This window comes from Salvia splendens, chromosome 4 (genome assembly GCF_004379255.2).
Source record: "Salvia splendens isolate huo1 chromosome 4, SspV2, whole genome shotgun sequence".
Lineage (NCBI taxonomy): Eukaryota > Viridiplantae > Streptophyta > Magnoliopsida > Lamiales > Lamiaceae > Salvia > Salvia splendens.
In genome coordinates, this window is record NC_056035.1 from 10,733,639 (window position 1) to 10,753,882 (window position 20,244).

Below are 20,244 nucleotides of genomic sequence, written 5' to 3' on the forward strand. Positions count from 1 at the left end.
ATGTGGCCCCACTAAATCACAAATGGATTTATTCCTAGACCGAATAATTCACCAAAAAGAAATACAAAAGCAAAAATTTATAGGGCCCATTTTCAACTAACTAATAAAGAAAATCTTATACAGCACAGTACTAACTACTAACATTAGTATTGCATCTTCCTAATCCTCTTCATTTGTAGAGAATCTTCCGATTTTATTTTGGGTATCCGAACTCAACTAATCACTTACCCGAATTCATAATTTTAATTTGTGAAAGGTGGAGATGTACCGAATATCCCACTTCACGATATCGATTTCAATAACCGAGTTTTACTCCATAATATATTTATAATAAAATACTCTTTATTATTCCACTTTTTACTTTAAAAAATATAAACTATTTTTATTTTATAAATTGAAATTATACATTTTTTTTTAATTTTTATAAATATAATCTATTTTTTTTATTAATAATGTTTCAATCATTTCTTTTTTCTATCACTTATTTAATTTTAGGATCATTGGTCCCTAAAACCATAAACTTTAGTATTTTTCACTAACTTTAAAATTGATACTCCCCCCGTCCCATAAAAATATGTATACTTTCCATTTTCGTCCGTCCCACAAAAATACGTGTATTTCATTTTTTGAAAGTTATATCAATTTAATAATGTAGGTCTCACTATCCACTATCACTACTTTATCTACCATTCCTCTATCTCTCTTACTTTACTATACCATTCTCATCATCTCTATTACTTTACTGATTTTCTCTTAATTCCCGTGTCATATCCAATGCCTATATTTTTATGGGACAGAGGGAATATATCGTATTACAACTTTACACTTTGTTTGGTATTTCCCACGACATGTCTATCTATTACTACTATATTTGACTAACTTACGAGGTTTTTTTTATCATACTTGACATAATTAAATCAACGTGGTTTTTAATGTGACTTTTTATCCTATATGTTATGAACTTAAAAAATAGTTTAAAATATCATAAAACATATCACGGTTACCTACATAAAATAAGATTTTGATAAAAATATCTTATTTGAGTGAGTTTCAGAAATACCAAATAAAATGCAAAGTTTATGATATTGTAGATCAATTTCAAAGTAATGAGAAATACTCAATTTTATGCAAAATTTATGATTTTAGAGAGCAATATCCTAATTTTATTAAAAAATAAATCAGTTTTGCTTATTTACCTCTATTTCCTCTCCTCTTCATCTCGCCTGTCTGTCGCGGGCTCTCCTCCGGCCATCTTTAGTAACGCCAGCCACCGCTCACCTCTTCAGGTAAATCTTTATTTGTGACATCCACCGTTCACCGCCGTTCTCGTCTTCTTTTTAATGATTTAATTACTAAGTTTTTGTTGCTTGAACTTAAATTTTTATTAGGCATTTGTTGAAATGCTAAGTTATGCCTTATTCTCACGGTGGGAGAAATTTCGGAAAAAAGGATTAAATTCGCTGACCTTTCGAAATTTGACATTCAATTCGCTGCCCTTTCAGAATATGGGATCGGGGTATGCGGATTTTTTAGAATAAGAGATTTTTGTATTTTTCTCTTTTTTCTATACTTTTCTCTTATTATATCTCTTATAACATTTATGAATTGGCCAAATTACCCACCTAAAAATTGAATCTCAGATTCTGAAACTTAACTTTCCTACCGATCATGTTTCTGTACTCCGTAATTCTGAAGAAGAGCCAACAATCTAAAACTAAAAGAGTTCCGTTCCCCTTCCCCCCTAGTTTTTGCTACCGTTTTCCTATGGAATCTATGTCTGCATTCAGTTTTAATTACTTTTTGTCTATATTTTTTTCTTTTTTCATTTGAGCAGATTTTCATATTTTTCTATGACAAGATCCCAAATACATGTTCTACTGCATACTCTAAATGTTTTTAAATGCTAGCAATAGTTGGTTCTTTTAATTCTTGAAATTATTGGCTGATTTCTTCTTTATGTGACAGGGAGAGAAAGAAGGACATTTTCCTTCCCTTAATTCGATTATGTTTCTGTTTTCAATTTTTCTTTATCTGTTTGTTTGAAAAAATGGGTATTCTTTTTTTAGTTTTAAAGAATTCTTGTATCAATTGTATGGAAAACTTTCAAACGAGCAGAGAAGAGTTTTAGCATTTGGAATTTAAATTTTATTTGGATAATTTGGTCAATTCATAAATGTTATAAGAGATATAATAAGAGAGAAGCATAGAAAAAAGAGAAATATACAAAAATCCCTTATTCAAAAAAATTCGCATGTCCCGATCCCATATTCCGAAAGGTCAGCGAATTGAATGTCAAATTTCGAAAGATCAGCGAATTTAACCCTTTTTCTGAAATTTCTCGTTGGGATATAACACTTTGATTTTTGGTTTAGATTTTCTGTTTCTGGGTTAGATGTTTTGATTAAATTAGACAAACACCGTGGACCGTCTTCCCTTTTGTTTTACTTCGTCAAAATCGTGTAAAGTTAAAATTTGCCTTCAAATTTTGTTAACTAAAACCAGATTTCATGCGCCTGCTATAGCTGGAAATTGGGAACGCCAATCTATTATCTACATCTGTTGACACAAGTATTACTCCATGTATTAGCTGCTTGTTTAGTTTGTTTGGCATGATATGACAAGTTAAGAGATTGTTGCATTTTATAACTATCGTTTCTTAAACTGGAATCACTGGATATATATAAATATTAGCAGAACAGTAAAATCTTGTTTAATACTTGCTACTTTAATTCTACATGTTTATGAACCGAGAAATTTTCACATATTGTTGATGAAATTTTGCTTTGTACATAACCTTTTAATACTTATGTGATTTACATAACTTTTTTATAGTATGAGATTTACATTACTTGATGTAAGATGGAAACCTTCTGGGCGAGGGCAGATTCTTAGAAGCATACAATTACTCATCGCAAAACTTGATGTGAGGTGTTGAGTATTTTGTTGTATGTGGTGATGTGGTTATGATTGTATTTTTTTTCTATTATTTTTGTATTAGAGAGTGATTATTGAAATGTGAACGATATTTACTTAGTTGTGTTGGAGTTTTATTGATTTGGATGCTATTTTAAAACTGGATATATATGAACTAAGAACTTTTATCGGCATTCTATCTTTGTAAAGCCTTTTATCTTTCCATTTATCTTTGTCTTGGAGTTGCTATAACTTATCTTAGCATAATCCAGACGATATTTATGGTACGGTATGCAATTTTCAATATACAACTATACCTTCCCACCCCTACTCAAATACTCCATTTCGTATCTAAGTGTAGATTCTTGTTATTTCCCTTTCTCTTCAGCGCGGGCAGTAAAGCCTCTTCTTCTTCTGGGCACTCAACCTTCATCTATTTCTACAATGCAACAGGTGAGTAAGAATTGCACACACTAACATACATGTATGCTGCATCAATTTTTTTACTATAAGAAGTAATTTTGCTTTATATTTTTTTTTCATTTATAATTTGTATATTAAATCCGTCCTTTTTCTTATGAGCAAGGCGGGATCATCGGCGTCGGAGACTGAGGTGACGTGGGAAGATCAACAGAATATCAATAAGTTTGGGAGATTGAACAACCGCCTTCATGAAGTAGAAGATGAAATCAAGATCGCTAAGGTATTTGACTGTTCAGGTCTTTTGCACTCAGTTTTTTTTGCATTAGGAATTTAAATTAGTTTGATCGCTTTTCTTTAACTATGAGTTATATTCAGTAATTTATAATGAGTGCTGGGGAGTTCGAGGGTTTTCTAGTGAGATAATCAGTTTATTACTAGAATTTCTGATAAAAGAACCATGTATCCATAGTAAGCGGGTATGTAACATATTTGTTCTCAGCGTGTGGGGAAACACATGAGCATCCTTTTGCAAGCTACTTGTATTAAGAATCCTTTGCTAAATTTAAAGAATGGTGGCAAAATGGCTTCCGAATTTTTGTTTAGTACTCTAGGAGAACATTACATTTCTCTTGTCTTCATTGCAACAAATATGAATTTATGTGCTGTTTGCTTCCACTATTTGCTTAGAAATGGCATGCGGGAGGAGAGCTAAAAGAAAGGGAATTTGGATTCTATTTTATTGGAGCATCATTGTTAAAATATAGCATTGATGGATTTGGGCCATGTGATGTAGTTTGATTATCATATTGAGGTTAAAACTGAGCTTATGTTAGGCCATGGATTTGTGCTAGCTGGTTAAATGATTAGCCATGGGATATTAGTAGCCAAAAGCTCCGTGCACACTCCTGATTAATAATATCTAGAGAATAATTGATTCGTAGATGTTATGGTTTTACCATGTACTTGATTTGTCCCTGTGTTGTACTCCCAACTTTTGGCCATTGGAAGAGGAATTGATCTGAGCTCTAAAAGTAATCACCTATCTCTCTTCCTACTTACCTTAAAAAGTCTCTCTGGTTTTAACTGTGATACTCAGGCACTGCATTATAGGTAACCTAATCAGTGAAAGTTTATCTGACTACCTTAAGCAGAACATGCTCTCAGACATTCATCATTTCATCGTTATGAGCTTAAGACCAGCCTCAATCCATTCAGTGCCAACAAACCAAGTGCAGTTCAATGGTCACTCTGTTAGACTATTTATCTGGTTTTCTTTTCACGGTTTCTTCTTTCATTTTTTGTAGCATCTTCTTAGCTGTTATTCGTAATGAGTGGTGTTGGAATGTTATTGCCTTTGTTGTATTTATCATGCATGAGAAAAAAAGAAGCTACCATTCAAGCTTCTCTGTGTTAGCTAGAAATCATGCATTATATAGCTCTTCACCTTGTTACTCTCCGTAAACAATACTAGCCTCTGTTATCATTTTCTAATCTAATATAGTAGTAATCGACTGTACACATCACTTTACTTGTTTCTGTGTTTATAACCAAAAAGCTAATGGGCAGGAAACAAACGAAAGCCTCGAGGATGCAGGCAATGAGCTGATCCTCACAGATGAAGAGATAGTTCGGTTCCAAATAGGAGAGGTTTTTGCTCATGTGCCGAAAGAGGAAGTTGAAAGCAGGATCGAGGAGATGACAGAGAAGACTAGCAATAACTTGGTAAAACTAGAGGAGGAGAAAGAATCAATAATTGCTCAGATGGCTGTGTTAAAGAAAATCTTGTATGGAAAATTCAAGGATTATATCAATCTGGAGGAGGATTAGATCAAAAGCTGCTCCAACTTGCACTTGTGATTTGTCTTTGGATTTGTAGTTCGCCCGTCCCTCTGAAATTCTCCTTCTCCTTTTATGCAATTGGTTTTTCGAATTTCGCGGCATTCTCATATGTTTTTCATAACCTAATGCTTAGAATGAGATATTCACATTAGTGACTGGAATCCTTCATCTAGTGGTTTCAATTGAAAGGGAGTGTCATTGCCGTCGCTAATCCAGCTAACATTCAAGAACGAATAAAGGTATAATTATTTAGATTAGATTACCCGTCCTTTTTTTTCATTCAAATGTTTACAAAATGTCATTGCTCTTATCTAATCCAGTTAATCGCGTAGAGTTCTCTTCCAATAATTTTTATAATGTACACACTGTTGGGTTTCGTATAATAAAATTTGATTGATAAAATAAAATAAAATTAATCAAATCAAATGTCTCCGTAGAGTTGTTTTGGGATCGGATAACTTGGACAAAATACAATACAAAGATGTTTTAAACGGCTGAATACAAGTGTATTGTAAAAGGAGTAGGTGAAAGCAAACATAATTATTCTCATCACAAAGCATCTTATCATGATTTTCGATACTGCCAAATGAGACATATATTGCATAAAAATTAATTAACTTATAGTATCTATTTATTAATGAAAAGGTAATAGGTAAACATTCTTTGTTGATTCTAACTAGGGTTTCGTGAAAAATTAATTGGTGTAAGCAATGAAAAAAACTGAATTATTGGATCCAATATCGAGCTACAATAGCTATCAATTGCTCCTTAATTTGCTTAACTCGTGTTCCCTAATCCCAACCACTACCATAGCACTATTGACTTTTTAAAGTAGAAATAAACACTACAACTATTGTTTCCAAATCATTACAATATTGGGACAGGTAAAAAGAGTGCCTTATAAAGTGCAGAAATATAGTCAAAATCATCTTTAAAAAGGATGAAAGAAAAGGTGATTATCATAAAAGTGGGGTGGAATGTCAATGAAGTTCCTTTTCAAGTTAAAAAGGTTTCTGCACTTTCAAATAACGTTATTTTTATTGGTAAATAGATTCACTACGTTGAGGTCTTGTGAATAAAATCGTTCATCATAGCAAAACCTCACTTTCAACTAATATACTGCTAGTATTCTTCTCTACGCTCATGAATAAATGTCTTAACAGTTTTATTTTATAATAAAATGCGAGTAAAATGAGTTTATGGAATATACAATTCATTTATTATAAATAACAAAACTTCATTATTAAAAATAACAAAAGGGAAATAAGATACTAATGCTATTTAGTATAGTCATTTAAAAAATGGAGGGACGAAAGTAGAAGAGTAATAAATATGGAGTATGTTATAATTAATGGAAAAAAAATCATACTGTATATCATATTAAGTTGGAAAGAGAGTTTAGCATAATGATATAAAGTATTACATAAATAATTCTCTTCGAGGAGATAATTGCTAGCGGTATACCACTTTTTGCATGTGGAGGTTGACAAACTTTGTTTGCTTTTTTTGAGATGGAGTGGTTGAATTAATAATTTATTTATTTTATAAAACTAGAACTTTTGAATATATGACTTCAAAAACTCTATGATCCTATCCGGAATACTATATAATTTCATTATTAAAAATAATAAATAAAGCTCATTCCTTAAAGTTTACCTCAAAACGCATATATAACTTTCTAAATTTACTCCTATTTGTTAGCAAATGAATACTTTCTCATCTAAATTCTAATTAAATTTACATATGTTAAAATATGTTACCTCAGAATGATATTACTCCGTATTATGCCACGAAAAAAGTCCTGCATCTAATAAAGGCTAGAATGAATTATTTCTTCGTTACAACATTATCGGGATTGCTCCATTTCTTAGCTATAGACCTTTAGTCGCATAAAATATTATACAAAAACTAGTTGGGATTTTATTGGATCGGATACTTCCAACAGATAAGTACAGAATTTATTGGAATCTATGGTTGGGTCCATATTTAAAAGGAACAAAAATTCCATGTTGTGAAGCGCAGCTAGGAAAATGAAATTACGAAAGCAATTGAATTTTCTGTCCCCTCCACCCTCACCTCTTTTTACCTAACTTTGCATATAGAGTAATTTTTTTTTAATTTTTTAGCATATGGAGTAAGTTGCCCTCCATTTATGGAGTATATATAATCTATACCAAACTATAGTCACTGTGCAATGGGTAAATTTCTGACTCGGTGCAATATCATAGGGAAAGATAAGTCAAACTTGAAATTTATATGCAACATACTTAGATCATAGGTTTTTAATTTATAAATGTGTCTACTTATCAAAATATACTTATTTTATCTTCTCTTTTTGCTCCCTTTTTTTATTCCGATAGATTGTAAGGTACTAGCATTCACCAAGTTCAGATTCATACATCGTTGTAATATCATCGCAAGACATAATATAATGATAGAAAAAAAATTGGTTAGTGAATCCATAGTGTGAAACATGATTAGTCGTAGGAAGTAAAATGGCTTATTTTTAGGAAACAATTATGATAATCCCAATCGACAATATGATTTCATAATCACTTTATAGCAAGAAAAGAAGAGTCCATTCTATTTGTGATTTTAATCATGTCCTGAATTAATCATCAAATTAAGAGACTAGTCATGTTATGCCTCCATCACATTTTTAATAGTATAGAATATAGATCTAAATAAGTTAATAAACTAGGACTAATCACAACAACCGCTTAGTAATAAATAATGAAATTAAACTTATCCCGGTTAAATAATTTTTGATAAGACTATAATACACATTGAATAGATAACACTATACCGATAATAGAGAGTCAATAGATCACCTATTTTGATAATGGTGGTAAATTATTATTCAGAAATTAATATAGAGTGCACCAACACACCACATCTTTAAACAGTTACTTGAAGAAGGAATGGAATATTTAGTTTATTAAAGAAAATGATAAAGAAATCAAATCTGAGTAACAGGATTATAGAACTGTTGTGTGATTTTCATGTTACAGCAGATTTAGCCACTGCACATAAAATGATAAAAATAGATTTTTGTTGGATTTAAAAGAGAAAGGGATAAAGAAAGCAAGTAAGAACAAATCTATGAGGGATGTCATAAAATAGTGAAAAGCAATAGGCCTCGCCTCTTCTTGCATATTGGGGTTCACATGCACTCAGTTTTCTTTTCTTTTCTCTCAATTGCTTCAGAGCAGACAGATAAAATCGTCGACATACCTCAATAATCTTCTCTCTCTCTCTACAACTCTTCCGTGGATGCGATTACGAGATGATATGATTCACGAGTGTGTACAAACGAATTCCAGCCGTTGGATTGCATTCATTCCGTTTTGGCCTGTTGCCTGTGAATAAAATCCAAATAATGAGGCGATAGATAGAGTGTTATTAATGGCGGATGTGTTTAGAGAAGAGAGCGGCAGTGGTATTAAAGCGGCGATGGCGAAAGCGGCGGAGTTGAGAGCTCTTCATGCTGCTCTAATGCAGCAGCACAGCCCCGCCGCCGCTGCTATTCCATCTGCTTCCCCCATTTCGCGTCATGCTTCGCATTTATCTGCTCAAGATTACCCTGTTTTCACACCTGTATGTATTGTGTTTCCCTCTTTTTCTTTTCCTTCCTTCATTAATGCTCAACAATGTTTTCATTATCTTATCTTGAGTATTACTATTATCTGTGTTGTTGATGTTCTCCTCACAAGTTTAATGTTACCAAATTATCCTTCTCCTTCTAGTATGGTTAAGATGGTTTTTTCGATAAATATTGCTACCTATCTTCGTCATTAGAACTTCTCCAATCCTACTCTTAAATTCGATGTGAATCAATGAAGTTAGTTAGATCAGCCTATAGTATTAGTAGTATTCAATAAAGAATTTTAGGATGAGTCTTGACTAGTTAAAAATTATGCTAAATTACTACTCTGCATAGTTTTGGATGATTATGCTAACATTGATGGGTGTTTCGAACAGATAATTTCATTAGATTTAGGGAAATATGGCTACCAAACTGAGTTAGAAATTGTGCAGATAAGAACAAGCGGAAACACAGCTCCATTTTAGACTACACACAATGAAGCAAGTTATGAAAATACTGATTTAGAAAACATTGGCATTGACTCTGTGGTGAAAATGTGGACAGAGTTATGATGATGATCCATTACCAGGCTACCAGCAAATCATGATGGACACTCGAAGCTACGCCGGGAGCTGGTGCGACGGAGTTGGCAACGCAGAGGAATCGTTCATATCCGACTACACAAGCGCGAATGAATCTTCAAGAAAAGGCCTCACAAACATACATGTCTGCCCTGCCGATCTAGTTAGATCATCCCCACACCATCACTCCAAGTCAAGGAGAAACAGCATGGGGGGCGACATCGCATCGATCTCCTCCTCCTCTTGCAACAAATGCAAACCAGCAGTTATAAGCTGCGAGCCCGAGCAAGGCCTATCCCGAAGAGGGGGGAAGTCGAACATCATCGTCCCCTTGACCGACTCACACTCCTCCCTCCGCCCACACCCGCGGACCAGAGGCCTCGCCCTGCCCTCGTGGCTGAGGCTAAAGAAGAAGAGCGACGGAGCTGGGGTGGAGAGGCTGAGGAGGGAGCTGGCGGAGGCGAATGAGAGCCGGGATGCAGCGCTGTGTCAGGCCGCGGAGATGAGGTCATCGCTGGGCGAGCTCAAGGGCAAGCTGGAGCATTTGGAGGGGCACTGTGAAGAGCTGAGGAAAGCTCTGAGACAAACTAAGAGATTATCCTTGTATGAAAATGTGAGTGAGGAAGTGATGGTGGAGGGATTCTTGCAGATGGTGTCTGAAGCGAGGTCATCAGTGAGGCAGTTCTGCAAGGCTCTGTTGTGGCAGGTTTCGGAGAGTGATGAGGCTCTGGTCATCGGATTGAACGCGCTGCTCCAGCCGTACAAGCTGTCGCTCGCCTCAAAACACTCTAAGGCAGTGGTGTACCATTTGGAGGCCATCATAAACCAGTGTCTGTACCAGGACTTTGAGAACTGTGTGTTCAGGAGGAATGGGGCAACGAAGCACTTGGACCCTGAGCAGCACCGGCAGGCGCAGTTCCAGTCGTTCATTGCGTTGAGGGACCTGGACTGGAACGAGGTGCTGAGGAAAGGGACCAAGTATTATAGTGAGGAGTTGAGCAGGTTCTGTGATCATAAGATGAGTGGCATTGTTGGGACGCTGGGGTGCACGAGGCCGTGGCCGGAGCAGCTGCTGCAGGGGTTCTTTGTGGCTGCGAAATGTATATGGCTGCTGCATTTGGTGGCGCTTTCGTTCGAGCAGCCTTTGAGGATTCTGAGAGTGGAGGAGAATATGGGGTTTGATGGAGCATATATGGAGGATATGTTTGGAGAAAGGCAGAGATCATCACAAGGTGGGAGTGGGAGTAGTAATAGTAGTAGTAGAGTCAAAATCATGGTGATGCCTGGATTTTATGTGCTTGATCAAGTGCTTAGGTGCAAGGTTCTCTGCAGATATTATAAATCTGTGTCCTAATCTCTTGTCATTTTTATACGAATCTGTCTTAGCTACTACTTATTTTCCATTCTATTTTTTAAAACCCTTTTGTTGTATTGATTTGGTACATAAGCTGCACCAAATTCATTATGTATGTGTGTTTTTCTCAAACACTAAGTTAAAATGGAAATGGTCGGAAACTATGTTTGGACTAATGACCCCCAATTATTCACCTTTTTATAGAACAACACAGTTAATCCGTCACGTCAATCCATTCTGGCTAGCCCAAATTTTGATTGGGTTATGTTTTTTCAGCGAGTACCTATAAATTTAGCGATTTCATTCATGTGATTCGGTCTAAATTGACGTCTCTATAAATTAATAAACGAACAACTTAGTAGAATGTAGCATAATGGTAAAATAGGCTTTCTACTCTGTTTTACAACTCCTTCCATTTCTATTGTTTTACTTGGGTTTTATTTTCTCGTATTCTTTGGGCTTCCGCCTAATCTTATTTATTAGGACAATGGACTCACCATAAGGACCGTTGTTTACAATTATCGATTAGCTTTTGTTTATAAAAGAATTCATTCTATTTATAAGAATATTTTAAATAGGAGTAGAAGTAATATAAACCGTAAGCCTTGTCGGATTTTAGTGAACACACTGGATATTTAAGGCTTTTACGCGGAATAAGCATTCCAATAATTGATTAAGAATCTAAAGTTCATCGTTTAGAGCATCCACAACCCGCACCTCCTGCCACGCCACAACTCAGCTGTGGCCTGTAGTCATTTTTTTTTTCTATTGAATGTGGACTGTGGTACATTCTAACCACAAGAAAAATGTAACACCAAGATCCCGTAAAAGTCATCACTTCTCCCTCCCAATATTCTAGAATGTTGATTAAAATGACATAATTTGTACTAAGTTATATGGTTTTATTATCCTATTATATTTTATTTTGTTATATTAATTTTATTTTTGATCAAAAAATAAAAAAGTTACTATAAATTTATAGTATATCAATATAAATAATTGTAAAATTGACATTAAATGACAATTATTCTGAAATAAATTGAAAAATACACTCATCCTGATTTAGTTCTTACTGATCACATTTTTTTTGCTAATGAGCATAATTTTTGCAAGTTAAATTTAAAAACAACGAAGGATGAACAAAATGACTCAGTGTATAGTTTCAAATTTAAAGTGTCATCGTATATTTGTTAATAAAACAACGAAATTAGAATGACAGACTGAAATTTATTCTTACTACTTACTATTATCAAGGTAGATGGAGGACCAAGACCTAGTAAAAGTCTTGACGTGTGTCCCCCGAAGGCCAACATTAATTTTCTTATTCGGAAGATAAAATATACTATCTTCGTCCCACAATAAAGTCCATAATATAGGAAATACGCATTCTTACAATGTGTGGTGCGTAACTAAAATGCGCAAACATCACCTGCATAATGAAAAGTATGTATTATGGAGTCAGTCTCCAACAATTCCACCTAAATGGTTCCAAAATAAACTTATTTAGCCTTGAAATCTTGTATGCATCATATCTTATGTATGTTAGTATGTATATTAGGTTACAGCTTGCGTCATATTTGTAATTATAATAATACTTACGTTTGTTAAATTTATTCGTGAAGGCCTATGCACACATAACCAATTATCACCTAGATCTATAAATAAAATATAAGTATCATTCGTTTTTGTAATCTCTATAAATTTCTCTAGATCTATAAATTAAATAACTACTGGAGTATGTAATATGCAAATAAAACTATATAAGTGGATAGTTTTACCCAATTCCTCTATGTCATAAGATTATCAAATTTGATAGTTGATCAGAAATGCACATGTAGATTTGATACATTGTACCATGTGACATTCTTGGTAAAAAAAATGATGACAATGAATTGCAGTGCAATTTGTAAAATGTTTCTCCTCCAACCAATAAATCGGGTTCGAATCATCATGAGGTGGATGGGAACACCATTATTAATCACTTGATCCTCTTTAAAAAAGAAAAAAATATCTTGGTAAAAAATGACTAACATGGTAAAATATTATAGTGCCTCCGTCCAAAGATTGTTGAGACATTTCTTAGGCATAAAATTTAAAAAATTGATGTGTTAAAAAGTTAAAGTGAAGAGAATAATTATAAAAAAAGATAACTTGAACATGAATATGACTCAATTATCTTAGAACAAAGGAAATATTATATTTTACTATAGTCACACACATCAACAAAATAACATGAAATACGAGCACGAAATATATACATACAATGAATTGAAACTACATCGAAATAGAACGTGTAGAACAGTAAAATATATATAAGCGGAAAAGTAAATAGACATAATAGAGAAAGTAGTAGTGTATTTGGTGTGTTTTATTACTCAACACAGGCCACATATATATAGTACAAGACACTAAGCTAGGCTATGTCACATCACCGATGTTGGATAGAATACTAATATTCTTAACACTCCCCCTCAAGTTGGAACATCTATATTGTCCAGCTTGGTACAAAGTTCTCAAAAAATGTTTTTCCTCAAACATCGACAGCAATAGTAGTAGCCGAAACTATAGGGCAACAGTAGTTGCAGCTGTTGCATAAGTTGTAGCAGCAACTATAGGGCAGTTGTAGCAGCAATAGTAGCAGATGCAGAGCAGTAGTAGCAAGTGCAGTAGAGTAGCAGATGCATGGTAGTTAGTGTCAGCTGTAGCAGAGTAGCAGCTGGACAGTAGTTGCAACTGTAGCAGATGCAGGGTAGTAGTATCAGCTGTAGCAGAGTAGCAGCTGTAGGGCAGTTGTTGCAACTGTAGCAGAAGTTGTAGGGCAGTTGTTGCAACTGTAGCAGAAGTAGCAGATGCAGGGCAATGACAGTTGTAGCAGAGTAGCAATTGTAGAGCAGAAGTAGTAGATGCAGCGTAGTAGTGACAGTTGTAGCAGAGTAGCAACTGTAACAACAGGATAACTGTAGGAGTAGAATAATAACTGCTGACAAGAGCGCAGGTAGAAAAAAAGCAAGTAAGAGCGCAGACAGATAATAGCGCAGAGCAACGGAGCAGGAGTAGAACAACATGCAAATAATAGCGCAGAATGCAGCAACGTAAAACCCTAGTTTGGGCAGAGTGGCAGAGTAGAGCATAGCAGAAAGGTAATTTCAGAAAGAGTGGTATAGCAGCACCATAATAGTGCAGAATGCAACAAAGTCAGAAACCCTAGTTTGGGCAGAGAAGAGCAGTTGTGCAATATAGTAGTGGCAGAAACCCAAATTTGGGCAGAGTAGAGCAGCAACACCGCAAACCCTAGTTTGGGCATAATAGCGCAGTAGAACAGAACAAAACATAATTTCGGGTAGAGTAGAGTAGTGACGGAAGAGCAGAGTGGGGATAGTAGAGCGGGCAGCGGCAGAAACCCTATTTTTTTTATTTTTTTTTGGAAACCTAATTTTCTAGAGACGGATTCGAATCCGCTCTGATACCATGTAGAACAATAAAATATAGATATAAGCGGAAAAGTAAATAGACATAGTAGAGAAAGTAGTAGTGTATTTGGTGTGTTTTATTACTTAACAAATGCCACATATATATAATACAAGACACTAAGCTAGGCTATGTCACATCACCGATGTGGGACAGAATACTAATATTCTTAACAGAACGAATAGTAGTATAAATGTTAGTCTATAAAATAAGTCACTCTTGAACGTACTTAAACAATGTTTTTCCGGCAATAACTCACTAACAGCATGTATAATTAGTTTTGACTAGTTGAGTAAATGTATAATACAGTATAGTATCATGTACTCTCTCCGTCGACGAAAAAGGAGTACTAATAATATGACCTCACATTCCACTAACACTACTTCTCTTTTACTTTTTCCCCTTCTCTTTTACTTTACCAATTCCACATTAAAACCCTTGTCATTCACAATATGTCCTATTTTTCGTGGACGGATGGAGTATAATTAAGGATATACAAATACTAGAATGCAAAGGAACTAATCTTATGCTCCTTCCGTCCCATAAGAATATGCAGTCTTTCCTTTTAAGTCCGTCCCACAAGAATATACACTTTCTAATTTTAAAAATTATTTTCTCTCTAATAAGGTGAAACTCATTCTCCACTAACAATACTTTAATTCATTTTTTTCTCTCTACCTCTCTCTTACTTTATTAATTTTGTATTAAAAATCATGTCGAATCCAAAGTGTATATTCTTTTGGAACGGAAAAAGTAGTAGTTATAACGTGTTTTTATATTAATGTTGCTATGTGTCACATATAATCCAAAATAACAACGGTATAATGTACAATAAAAACACTATAATGCAAAATAGATAGTCTATAATGCAATTTGCTATCTACATTGTCCACTAATTAATGTTGTTTGCATTATACTCCATCTCCCTATCATATATACTCCTACTTGTTTTTTAAATCTTTCATGTACCAATAAAAACATGTGTTTTTGCTATAAAAATGTACTACCACCTTCGTTCTGCAAAATTTGCCCTACTTTAACACGTCTCCTGATGCCGAATCACTCTCGAGCATCGGCGGATCTAGGTGGGGTTGGGGGGGGGGTCGGCCGACCCCACCGCTGTCCCCGGAGAATCGCCGGATAATGCCCTCCCTCAGCCGCCGACCCCACACCGCCAATCTCCTGCCCCGCGTCGCCGATTTTGCAGAGAAGAAGGTCTCCTGCCCTGCTGCCCAGCGTCGCCGTTTTTTGCAGAGAAGAAGGAAGAAAGATTGCTAATTTGGGCTGCCTGCTTTTACAATTGGGCTTTACAGTTTGGGCTTCCTTTTACTCATTAATTCTAGAATTGAACCCACTTTTAATTGACCCAATTCTAATATGAGTAGACCACATTTTAACCTATTAAAATAGGAGTAGACAGTAGTTCACGTTTTAACACTTACACGCCGATTCTGATTTCTGCAGAGAAGAAATTTCACAAGTCTTGTGCAAGAAGTTTGAAAGAATATTTTAGCAATTGGCAATTTGACAATCAATTATTCATTGTATCAAACTAAAAAGGAAAGTGTGACATCTATTATAGGACGGAGAGAGTATTAAAAAATAATTGCTCCCTTCGTCCCCTAATAATTATCTATTTTGATTTCAGTACGGGTTTTAAGAAATGTAAAAGAAAGTGAGTTGAAAAAGTTAAAATGTGAGTGAAATGAGTTAGTAGAATGTGAGTCTACTTACCATTTATAGTAAAAAAGTGAAAGTACAATTAATAGGGGACGAACGAAAAAAGCAAAAGTGGACAATTAATTGGAGACAGATGGAATATTTAAAATTTTAAATTTTAAATTGAATTCTAACTTAATTCCAAATTCTTTGTTTTGAATTACCAAACTAAAAATTTGAAATTATAATACAATTTTATATCAATTCATTAATTATACCAAACACAATTTTATTGAATTCCAATTCTAATTTGGCACACCCACATATGTTCGGCTTATCATGATAGGTTAGTAACCAACACTGGAGGTTTTAGAGCATCTCCAATAACCGGCGACGCCGATTTTTCGCCGACGCCGGTCTGACGCCGAACCATTGGGCGTCGGCGAAATCGGCGTCGGCTAAATAGGCGTCACAATCGGCGTGCCCACGCCGACGGCGTCCGATTTTATTTTATTTTTTTTTTAATTTTTCGACTGTTTTTAATGGAGAATGGAAGTGGAAATGTGGAGAAGAAGGAGTTGACCGAGAGGGAGAAGAAGGAGTTGACCGAGAATGGAAGGATTTTTTTAAAGGAGTTGGGGCTGATTTTTGTTTTAAAGCAATTGGGCCAATCTTAATTATTTGTTTTGGGCCCAGAAGGGTTGGGCTGATACCCTTTTGAATTAATTAAGAGTATTGATTATAATTATTTCAATTCCGTGGATTTAAAAACGAAATGAAAAAATTTTAATAGTATTTTTCCGTATTTGTCTCGTAAATTAAATTCCGTATGTTGCTACGATTGTAAATTAAATTATATAATTGTTATTAGTGATGTGGATAGGTAGTGTGAAGGCTATGTGAGGGCTATTTGATGTCCAGTTGATGTGGCAAGCTGATGTGGCAGGAGAATTGTAGTGCTGATGATGTGGCAGTGTGAAGGCTATTTGAGGGCTATTTGACGTCCTAAGCTATTGGAGATGCTCTTAGTGAGCCAATGATTGATTAGCTACTGTATGAATTAGACTGACAAAGAGTTAAAAATTTTGGTTGTGGTCCATTATACTTTGGACCAGTTTGGTTTGTCCGATATTTCAAGATAAAGGCCCAATTTCATGATATATCTATTGTTTGGTTTTCATTAATGATTTACTGTTGGGCCTTCTTAAAACTAAAGGGCCTGAGCTTTTTATCACGTAAAATGCAGAATAATAATCGCACTCAGAGGCTCCGTTTATTTCCTGCCTAGATTCCTGCACCCAGCAAAATATGTAAAATCACTATTTTACCCTCCACATCAAAAACTTAAATCCCTTTCCGTAAAATCTCATTCTTCTCTCTTTTTTCTCATATGCATAAGACTAAGGTTTCAAGCTTTTTCAAATATCATCGCCGTAACTCAGTTGAAGATTGAGGTTCCACTGCCAGGACCTTTGTGTGAGTTCGATTGTTTTAGCCGTAGACTCGCCCTGCTGCTATATCCAACGAAGCACGGTAAGTTAATCAAATTCAAAACCTGCTACAATTGATTTAACTGTTGTGTTTTGCTTTATACATGTCTCAAATCTAGCACACTATCTGATTATTGCCCAATATGAAACCACATTTCATACTTGCGATTTATTATGTTGAACAAATTTTAAATTATAGCTTCTTCAATATGCAATATCCTTGATCGACCTTAGGTATAGAGAAAATTCATATTTTTTTTCATATTTAACACTTTATAGTTAATTTTCAAAACAATGTTCCAAATCAGTTTTTGTGCTACTTCAATTTTCAGTGGAATATGTCTAGCTACCATGCTCACACTTGATATGGTATTGTGAATCATTTCATACGATGAAGCTATTCATTTTTGGGAAAAAAGTTCAATTTAAAAGTGGCTCTAATTTTTACAATTTCTTGATATGTGTCACAGCGAAGATGCCTCGCTTAGTGAAACGGGACGCCTCTATTGCTCAATTGATTGATGACATTATCTGTATGTTTTAAATTCAATGAATTTGTGTCATATTAATTATGAAACGTAGAGTTGGTGCGAGTACGTCATTCCAAAGAGTGCCCTATACCATTCTCGGAAGGATTCCTGCCCAAATCCATTACTTGAATAGGCTCGTTCATGTGTCTGACATTGACTGCTTGGTGAATCTGCGCATGGACCGTAATTCTTTCGGCAGGTTGTGTCAGCTTTTTAGACAGTTGGGAATCTTAAAGAACAAGTTGCTATATTTCTCAGTATAATAGCCCATCACCAAAAAAATAAGGTTGTCCGGTTCCTTTTCTGGAGATCAGGCCACACGGTATCCACCTATGTGCATGTCGTTATGCGAGCTGTGCTTAACATGCACTCATTGTTCTTGGTGAAACCTGACCCTGTTAAAGAAGATTGTGTCGACTCGCGGTGGAAATGGTTCAAGGTCTGTTTCATAATCCCCAATCGATTTTCAAGCAATCCTTAATTACATTTTGTAGTGCAATGTGGGGAATTAATTATTTTATGTGATTTTATGCAGGGCTGCCTAGGTGCACTCGATGGCACGTACATAAACGTGTTAGTTGGCAGTGACGTTAAACCTAGGTATAGGACTAGGAAAGGCCAAATATCTACTAACACATTGGCTGCGTGTGATCGACGCATGCGATTTGTCTATGTACTGCCCAGATGGGAAGGATCCACAGGAGATGCAAGGGTTTTATGTGACGCAATCAATCGTACAAATGGCTTGCGCGTGCCTAAAGGTACCAATTGCTGACATACCTCTCAACTATGTTATTTTTAGGCTTGATAGACTAATTATACTCTTGTGACTGTTAACTTGGTGTCATTATCGAACCTCAGGGAATTTTTACTTGTGTGATAATGGGTACGCAAATAGTGAAGGTTTTTAACACCTTTCAAGGGAGTTCGATATCACTTAAAGGAATGTGGCCCAGCTAAAGAGCGACCACGTGACAAACATGAGATGTTCAATTTGCGCCACACAAAAGCTCGTAACATTATTGAGCGAGCATTTGCAGTTCTCAAGATGAGGTGGGGAATAATTCGAAGCCCTTTTTTCTACCCGCTGAAAGTACATATTCGGTTGATCATGTGTTGCTTTCTGTTGCATAACTTCATACGTGGAGAGATGGTTGTCGATCCGATAGAACAACAGCTCGAAGGTTTGTTTGAACATTTTGACACAGTGGAGGAGACCGATGACATTGAGTATATTGATGTTGTCGAACTGTCGTCGGAGTGGAACCAATACAGAGACACAATGGCTCGTGATATGTGGGCTCAAGTATTTCAACTTGGTGCACAATATCACACACATGCTAAAGTGTCATGTCAATTAAGCTTGTGTGTATATATCTTCAGATGTGGTGATGATAAATTTCACCTGACTTCAATTTTTTCTCCAGGGTCATCATAATGGAGCAAATATGGATGACATTGTTGGTGAAGAATGATTTTAGCTATAATTTGAGATTATTCTTGTTCAGTAGTACAAGTTGTTCGCTTTATATAGTTGTTTTTGTACTGGATTCCGACCTAATTGACTTGAGAATGGTTTTTTATTAATGTGGGAACTTATGGAAGGTTGTATTTGTGTACTACTGACTTGAGAATGGTTTTTATTAATGTGGAAAATTATGGAAGGTTGTATTTGTGTACTACTACTTTGAGAATGAATTTTATTCATGTGGGAACTTATAGAAGGTTGTATTTCTGTATTACTGCTTTGCATTTGTTCTTTACATTCAAAATATAAATAGAAAAAGACTTTATTTTAGGATGAAATTAATAAACCACATATTCACCAAATCAGCATTAGTGCTCGACTGTGAGTGTGCAAATCACAAAATGTGAAGGAATCTAATCAATTGTAGTTGCTGGAGTTGTCAAATAAATTTAGCTGGTTATTAAAGACACTTACACCCACTTTAAATCAACTCTTTCACCAAATTTAATTGTGGAGCTATCAAAAAAATATAGCTGGTTATTTATGAAAATTTCACCAACTTTAATTCATCTCTCTCACCAAATTTAATTGTGGAGCTATCAAAAAAATATAGTTGGTTATTTAAGACACTTTCACCCATTTTAATTTAAAGACTCTTTTACCAAATTTAGTTCATACACACCGAAATGGAAAATATATTGTCTCAGCTACAAAATCTTTGTGAGTCTTCAACACACAATCACCCTCTCTGTGAAAACCTATTCTTATTGTAAGGTGCATTCACACACAGCAGGATAGCCTGCTCATGCATGCCCCCATGAAGATGTGGATTAGATCTTCACTGCTCCTCTATATAAGAAGTGAAAGGAGTGTTGTTTACTCAGACACAACAAATCCATTTTCTTATAGAGTTACAATGGCTAGCTACATTCC

General features: G+C 35.2%; 3 protein-coding genes across 8 annotated transcripts; all 3 read left to right on the forward strand.

The window, feature by feature from the left end:
- Positions 1-2,465: 2,465 nt before the first annotated feature.
- On the forward strand, positions 2,466-5,266 carry LOC121800275 (probable prefoldin subunit 4). 6 transcript variants are annotated; one of them, XM_042199848.1, is made up of 4 exons: positions 2,466-2,568; positions 3,302-3,366; positions 3,500-3,616; positions 4,903-5,266. In XM_042199848.1, exons 2-4 carry the CDS (start codon positions 3,358-3,360, stop codon positions 5,161-5,163), a joined length of 387 nt encoding a protein of 128 aa, XP_042055782.1. In that variant the 5' UTR covers positions 2,466-2,568; positions 3,302-3,357; the 3' UTR covers positions 5,164-5,266. The 6 variants fall into 6 exon arrangements, with proteins under 6 accessions (XP_042055782.1, XP_042055783.1, XP_042055781.1 ...); XM_042199849.1 differs by lacking the exon at positions 2,466-2,568 and adding an exon at positions 2,912-2,945; XM_042199847.1 differs by lacking the exon at positions 2,466-2,568 and adding an exon at positions 2,980-3,202.
- Positions 5,267-8,266: 3,000 nt separating this feature from the next.
- On the forward strand, positions 8,267-10,847 carry LOC121801504 (IRK-interacting protein-like). The gene is made up of 2 exons (XM_042201007.1): positions 8,267-8,772; positions 9,326-10,847. Exons 1-2 carry the CDS (start codon positions 8,581-8,583, stop codon positions 10,694-10,696), a joined length of 1,563 nt encoding a protein of 520 aa, XP_042056941.1. The 5' UTR covers positions 8,267-8,580; the 3' UTR covers positions 10,697-10,847.
- A 7,342-nt stretch (positions 10,848-18,189) lies between these two features.
- Positions 18,190-19,318, forward strand: LOC121800634. Its single transcript, XM_042200161.1, has 4 exons — positions 18,190-18,282; positions 18,379-18,443; positions 18,747-19,149; positions 19,271-19,318. The coding sequence occupies exons 1-4, from the start codon at positions 18,190-18,192 to the stop codon at positions 19,316-19,318; spliced, it is 609 nt and encodes a 202-aa protein (XP_042056095.1).
- The last annotated feature ends 926 nt before the right edge of the window (positions 19,319-20,244 follow it).